The sequence below is a fragment of the Phalaenopsis equestris genome, unplaced genomic scaffold, assembly GCF_001263595.1.
Source record: "Phalaenopsis equestris unplaced genomic scaffold, ASM126359v1 Scaffold000076, whole genome shotgun sequence".
NCBI classification, from domain to species: domain Eukaryota; kingdom Viridiplantae; phylum Streptophyta; class Magnoliopsida; order Asparagales; family Orchidaceae; genus Phalaenopsis; species Phalaenopsis equestris.
The window spans coordinates 420,259-428,517 of NW_018164518.1; the positions used below are offsets into that span (position 1 = coordinate 420,259).

Here is an 8,259-nt window from a genome sequence, read left to right on the forward strand (position 1 = left end):
CGGCTGGTGGAGCAGGACCCCGGCAATCTTTATCGGCTGGAGATCGAGATCCAGATCTGCGATTCGTATTGCGGCGTGAAACGCCATGTTGGCGCCGGAACTGCTTCCGGCTATGTACACCCGCTCAAAGTCGGCGAGGGCGCGCGCCGTGGGACGTGAGCCACGGATCCCGTGCAGAGGAATCGGCAGCGGCTTGGGCTCGGAGCCAGAGGATGGCATCGAGGACGTCGTTGTAGGCGGCAGGGAGGCGGTGGTCGGGTGCGAGGCGGTAGTCGAGGGAGAGAACGAGAGCGGAGAGGGATTTGGCCATTTGCTCGCAGAAAAAGTGGTAAGGGGCGGAGCCGGAGTTGAAGAGGATGAAGCCGCCGCCATGGCAGAAGAGGATGATTGGGAGCTTTTGTGGGGAGGAAGGAAGGTAGAGGCGGAGGGAGGTTTTGAAAGAAGAATTGAGGGGAACGTCTCGGGAGCGGACAAGTGCGCTGTCGATGTGGTCTGTGGGGGGGATGAAGGGGATGAAGGGGCGGCTGATGGTGCCGTCAGGGTGTTCGACGATTTGCAGGAAGAGGTTTGTGGTAACAGGTGCTGGGGAAGTTTCGTGGCCGTCGTGTCCCATCGCTTGCTGTGCGATTGCTTCCGATTCTTTGGGGCAGGACTCTAAAAGCGAGCTAGATGGCATTTTATAGTAGAAATTATTGGGTTCAAGTGTCCAATAACAGAGATTTACTTGGCAATTTAGGTCTGAATTATGTATATCAGTAGACCCAAATTGCAGTGTGACCCTCTGTTATAGGACACCTGATGCAAATTTATCTGAGTTATTTTAATTTAATAATTTCTCCAAAATTTGGCAAGTTGTGCGGACTTCGGCACAAACTACATGTGGACAACACTCAATGCATGACGAGCTCTAGAGCTTTTCTGTCTACCATTGAACTTGATAAATCCTGATATATTGTTGGGATAATTTAATGGAAAACCTCAATTTATTGATATTTTCAAATTAATCAACAAGATATTGAGAATTTGATAGAAATGAAAAATATGGATTGAATTGATGTATTTACAGCTTCACCAACAAATAATTAAGAATCTGATGTTTGAGCGAGAATTTGGAGAATGGGGGCGGTTGATTTGTAAATAATAAGTTTCAGATGACTTCATCAATTTAGTTGATTAAATAGCATGTGTTGACCAAATTTAAGCCTTTTCAAAATCTTTTTTTTTAAAGGCTTAGAAGAGAGTAATTGGTCAATTACGCTATCAGTTCCAGCTGAAATAAATTCAAGAGCTGAGAAAACAAGAAAAAAAAAACAGAGATTTTTATTCCGTTGACTAAGAAGAAATAAATACAAGGGGACAAATGAGAGAAATGAAAGGGGCTCTCAATCTCTCAAGTTCAGGTTTGAATTTTACAACGGCCCAGATATAGCGAGGAGGGCGGAGGTCCGATTCCTTCCCCCTCCGCTGCATCCGGGCCGTTATCCGGACATCCGGATGTAAAATTTTTTCTACCTCAAATCATTCTTTTGGACTTCACCTTTCTCCCCAATGCCGTTCTATCACCTTCATATTGCGAGGGCTGTATGATTCGAGCTTCAACTGCACAAAGGGGGTTTATATATTAGTATATGATATATGTAAAAAGATATTTATGTCTCTATGTAAAATTACTGTTATGCCATATAAGTAGTCTATCAATATGCACCCTTGTAACAAGATATGTAATGTGAAAAGAGTAAATAAGGATTTTCGCTTATCTTTTAAGGCTCATTATTCTTCTTCCTCACTAATCTTTATTTTCTGTATATTTCCTTTTTTTGTTTGGTTCTTCAGATGGCATCAGAGAAAAGGCTTAACATCAAGTTTGGATTCGATCTCTTCGACGTCAATACAAACAAGTCAGCAATCTACAACATCTTTAAAAAAGATAAAGGATATACATATGCCCACAATAATAAAATTCTTGATGTTCACATAAAAATCGTCAGTTTCGTCCCTTAAATACTGATAAATTTTATTCATCTGGTTTCTCGTTGGGACGAAAGTGTTTCCTTTTTTCGTTTGGTTCTTTAGATGGCATCAAAGAAAAGGCTTAACATCAAGTTGGATTCGATCTCTTCAACATCAATACAAACAAGTCAGCAATCTACAACATCTTTAAAAACGATAAAGGATATACATATGCCCACAGTAATAAAATTCTTGATGTTCGCATAAAAATCGTGGCCTCTAACACAAGAAAATTATCTTATATGGAAGGTACAAATCTTAAAACATCTTATAGTCAATGAATTTGATTCTTTTTTTGATAGAACATTTCCAACCTACCAAGTTTCATTCAAAACGCAAATGGGGCTTTAGTTGAAAATTCTTATTTTCTTCTATGGCAACTAATAGACAAAAGCCTCACAGCTACAATCATTTTCACAATTTCGCCTTCAATTCACCTATATATTCTCCATCCAAGTAATATGACTTAAATATGACATAATTTAGAATGGAGATTCCAATAAAAAAAAATAGATCAAGAGTCATTCAACTCATGAATGACCTCCACAATATTATAATAATTGGTAGAATACAAAGGATTCAAACAAGTGGCTGCTAGAAATGGTCGAAATACTAAAATCACACTTGTTGGATATGACATTCCTCGAACACCACGTAGTAAGCTTAAACTCTCACCTATCTTCTGAGTACATAAACTCTTACATAATCCTATATCTATTAATTTACAAAAGAGTCAAGTTATCTTTCATGCTAACAAGATTAAAATCCATAATTTGACAACCAAGAAAATGTCCTCTATAGAGTAGCTAATCATGGAGTCTACTTTATCACAACCCTCAACACCGTTATAAGCTAAAATATATGGCATGAAAGATTGGGCATCCACACAATAAATTCATCTCAAAGATCTCACACTTTAATTCTCAACTCAAATATATATACCTACTCAACCATGTCATGACTGTTATAACAATAAAAGTGCTATACTATCTTTTCCTTGTAGTTCTGTGACATATGGTATTTTAGACATCTTACATTCTGACATTTGGGGGCATATCCCTCTTTCTTCTATAGAAGGGTACAAATGTTATGTTACATTAAGTGATTCCTTTTTTTAGTTTTGCTCGTGGATACTCTTAAGACATAAATTCAAAACAACTACTTATTTTATTTTTCAGCATAAAATGTTAAGAAATTAACTCAATAATAACATAAAATACTTGATAACTGATGGAGGAGATTATATGTCCATTGAAATCAGAATTGATCAGCAAGATCAATGTATCAAGCATCAACACATCTGCTGACATACACCTAACCAAAATGGTATTACAAATAGGAAAAATAGTCACTTTTATAAAGATCTAGAACACTTCTCAACACTGATAACCTTCCTATAAATTTTGGATGGAAGCCATGCAATACCAATTACCTAATACATAAACTTTACTCTACCAACACTCATAAAACCACCTTTTCAGCTATTACACAACAAAATTTGAACATCAACGCCATAAAACCTTTAGTTGTCTTTGTTTTCCCTGGAAAAAAATACCAAATTAAATGCAAGCTTTTTTTCGAAGGCCCCATAATGTAAGTTTTGGGATATAGTCAACACCACAGTGGCTATAAATGTTTTGACATTCAAACTAATAAACTCCTTATCTCAAGACATAATATCATTATTGAAAATTACTTTACTTACAAACAATCTTCTTATAACTCGCAACTAGTCATAGTAATCAACATAATATGCTACCACGATCACTTCTTATACCAACATCAACTATCTCCTCCAATGTACTCTCAATTTCTACTGATCAATTTCACCATCCACACACCATAACTCATTTCCTTCATGAACTACTTAGCACCACATCAACATGAATATCGACATAATACACTCTCACACTCAGTACACATACCTCTTTTTAGAAAAATAACGTGCAAATTCATTCATCACACACATCAGCTTTACACTGTACTGTTGACATCATTTTTTATGAGGTCTAGTTCCTCCTCTTTATAATCCTAGGATCTAGCCGTAGGACTTTCCTATTGAGTATCCTAGAGGACTAGTAATAGAACCCTCTCATATAAAAATCCTAAACACTTCTTAACTCTTCCTGTGAAATCTCACATGTGTGGTCCTAAGCTCTCATTTCTCACTTGAGGTTGTTAAAACCAACATATGAAGACTCATGGGTGAGTTCCAATAGAATGTGTGAGACCTTAGGGAAACCTCGGGTGGCATGTTCTTGGTCACACACACACTCAAACCCTAAAATCACTCACACTTAACCCACGTTTATGCTCCCTTCTAGAAAGTCATGTGGGTAGTCTGAAGCCCTTAGCCTTTGGCTAGGATGGTCAGGACCAACATGTGGATGACCTAAAATGAGCTCTCCCATGGGTCTTACAACCTCAGAGGGGGGAGGGGGTTTTCAATGGTTTGCATGGTCACCATGTCCAACTAGTTCTAATTCCATTGAAACATCCCACTTTGGCCTTCTACCCCCAATATTCCCAAATTTACCAAAATGCCCCTGAAACCGTAAAATTCATATTGAACCACTTCAAATTATCCCAATTGCTCAAATACCTCTAATATCATCAAATTTACCAAAACACCCCTCACCACCCAAAATTACCCAAATGCCCCTAATTTCAAAAAAATTGCCAAAATCCCCAAAATCATTCCAAACTTCACCAAAACCAATTCTAACAACCTAATGTTCTTAATTGTACCCAAAATCCCCTAAATCCACCAAAATTGACCAAAATTCTCAAACTACCTCTAAATCCCTAAAGTCCTCAAATCACTCCCAATTTCCACCAAATTCATTTCAAATTCACCCAATTTCTAATCCAAATTAAATATCATCATATCTAAGTCCCATATCAAATCCCAATTACACGCAATTCCAAATCCAAAATCCAAGCCCAAGTCAACCACCCCAAATTGACCCCAAAACTAAATTTCACCATATTAAGCCACATAATAAATCCAAATCCACAAAAATTGTTTTAAAAACTCATCATGACATTTTTCAAGACCAATTTCAACCTTCAATAGATTTGGATCCAAGCCCAAGCCAATCCCAAATCCAAATCCAAACCCAAACCCAAACCCAACTTTTAGCCAAAGCCCATAGTTTGATCCAAATCCATTGGTTTAATCAAAAGCTTAATCACCATAACCATGTTTTAAGCCCTAATATGCCAATCATTTACAAATAGCCAACCCTACTTGATGTCATTGAACAATGGTCCCTTAAAATGTGGAAACCCCCTCCTTAATTTGGCTAACTCCCTTATCCATGCAATGAGTTGGCTTAGCTTCAAAGCTCACACCATTAAAACCCCTCTGACCTCTCTGAGCCAAATAGCCACCACCCCTAGCCTGGTCAGCCGCTCTAGTGGCCGGAAAACCCAAAACTGAGAAGGGTGGCCATGGCTCAAACCCAAATTCTCACCTATCTTATGTGGCAATTCTCAATTGGTTAATTGAGTTGTTCTCCTCTCTACCTTAGCTTATGTGCATCGGGCAGTGGCAGCCTAGAGCCCTCCCTTGGCTGGAATTATAAATAGCCCCCCTCCACAACCAAAAAGGAAGATCATCCAAAACTTAGGGGAAACTCTGTCTGATTGCTCCCAGAGCCTCTCCCAGCATTCCTAAGCTCAATCCAACCATTTTCAACCACTCATTCCCTCCACCCGAGTTCAATTTAACCACTGAAAGCCAGGGCATTTCACAGCTTTGGATTAAAATTCTCAAAACTCCAAACTAACCATTCCACAAGCTTCCCCAGACATCAAAACCACTTCCCCAATTAAAAGCCCCCCTCCCCAGCACTCTAACCTACTCCTAGACCAAGCCCGAGTCACCCTCCGATTGAAATCATACATAGACCTTACCTCAACCCCAACCAACACTTTGAGGAGCTTCATGGACTCAAAGTGATCGTCTCCAACTAACCCAATTGAGGCATTGACTCTTAGGTAATGATATAACTCGAAATCCCTAATTTTTGCCTCGATTTGGTCCTTTGTGAAATAAATGTGTGTTCATATGTATTTAACAATATAAATAGGTTTGTCTCACCTAGATGAAGGTGTACGAACAAACTCCATGAAATTTGGTTAAGTATCAAACGAGATATTAAGGTTAAAACATAGATGGTTCTCAGTTTAGGGCGATCAGGGATGATAAACGGATGTCGTCCATTCGGGCGTGTATCAATCAGACTGCGTAGATATAGTCAAATGGGCGGATGAAACGTGAACCCCTGGTTAAATCAATTGCTTGCATGGAAAGGTCAACCAATCGACAAACGACACATGTGAGTTTGGAGACGATGAGGATGACGCGACGTCGATGTGGATAAGTAAGAAAATATGGTATTTTGGAATTAAATAATTACAAAAACTTTAAAAATTCGTATCTTGGTGTATAAAAATCATAAAAATAAATTAAATCATAAAAAATTAAATACTTATCATCATAATATGAAACTTTGAGGGTGTGTTCTTCATGACATTAGGGATGTGCTCTTATTTTTCCAAAGTCAGAGAACACACCTATGGTAAGAAGCCCTAATTTTCTAACAAATCTCCTTCTATTCATTTAAAATTCATTAAAAATAAAATAAAAGTCATAAAAATAAGAAAATAATTTTGTTGAGTTCCCTAAAGTCAGAGAAGTTAATGAAAAATAAATTTGCACTTTTAAAATAAAAAAAAATCTATTTATTTTTCCTTTAAAAATTAGAATAATACAAATACATTTCAAAAAATCACCAAAATTTACCTGATTGACTCTCTGACCTTAGGGAATATCATACAATTTTCTCATGGGCAGGAGACTTGTTTTGGAAAGTTTAACCATTTACCTTTGGAAATGCATAATTAAAAGATTCAATTAAATACATAAAATAAATAAATGTCATAAAAATTTGGATTATCCTCTGATGAGTTAACTGGCCCATGAGTAACGAACTAGCAAACTTTCATGATTGCTTTAATTAAGATGTGGGAGTTATGGGATAGAAACTTATAGGGGTACTTTGGGAATTTCATCTTTTACCCTAATTTAATTAATATTTAGGTTAAATCAAAGTGGAGGCCATTTAAAATAATGATTAACTCTCAGAAATAATTCAAACCTAAGGAAATATAGGGTTGCAACTCACACATAAAATTTTTCTACAAAAGGGCAAAAATTATTAAGACTATTAAGAATCAGAAGAAAATGATAGTTTCAACGATTCTAAAGTGAATCCTTTTGGCTTTGGAAGTCTATAACTAAATAATTTAAACCCTCAATTAATAGAGAAATAAAATCCAATCTTTTTCTATCAAGATCAAGTGGTATCATAAATTTTTCCAAAATTACAAGTCTACCCCTAGGCCTTAGGAGCTTAGTTGTGAATTAGGTTTGATTTAATATTACTTAGGAATTATCTAAGAAATAAACATTAATAAACTTAAACATTTAAAAAAACACTACAATCTCAAACCTAATTTAAGGGTATTAGTGTGAAATCTCTTTAACTCAGTTTATCCACATAACTCTTCGTTAAACATTAAAGTCAATCCTTTGTCCTCACTCATGGTTCAATTAAGACATAAAACACTTAGCACAACCTAAATGTGATAATTCAACATAGTATGATTAGTTTAACAACATAGTAAGACCCAATGAGCTTGGAATAATCCAGAAGAGTTCAAGGATGTCTGGAGTCACTCTCTAAATACCCTTGCAAGATTTTAGATATCTTAGAGGACATGTGGACATATTATCATTTGTTGAAGAAAATCATCCACAAAACGTGTAGATATACCAATATGTGATTTAGAAACCTTCTAATTAATTAAATCATCAATGAACGTTCTCGTTACAACTTAACCTACAATTAAACCTAATGTTCTGGATCTTAGCTTGAACTTTACACTGAGATTCTACTGGCAATTTGGGATATTTAAAATGCCACAGATGGATCATCAAGCTGGTATAATTTGGATGGTATTGGTGGTAAGGGTGATGATGATAAAGTTCATGTGTGCTAAGAGTGAGATACCCCAATGATCTATGACGAGGGGATAAGACCTATGATACTATTCCCTAACTTTTGGTAAGAAGTTGCCCCTGGCTTTCTTAGGTTGCGAGTAGTTCTAGCCCGATCAAAGTGATTAACTTGTGAACTATCTAATGTACCAAAATATTTACACATAACATAATGAATATAT

General features: G+C 36.8%; 1 protein-coding gene across 1 annotated transcript; it reads right to left on the minus strand.

The window, feature by feature from the left end:
- Positions 1-147: 147 nt before the first annotated feature.
- LOC110019746 (probable carboxylesterase 8) lies at positions 148-897 on the minus strand (the record flags this gene model as incomplete). Its single annotated transcript, XM_020717550.1, is given in 1 exon segment — positions 148-897. A coding segment is annotated over 1 exon segment (529 nt), but the record flags the coding sequence as incomplete, so codon positions are not given.
- Between the last annotated feature and the right edge of the window lie 7,362 nt (positions 898-8,259).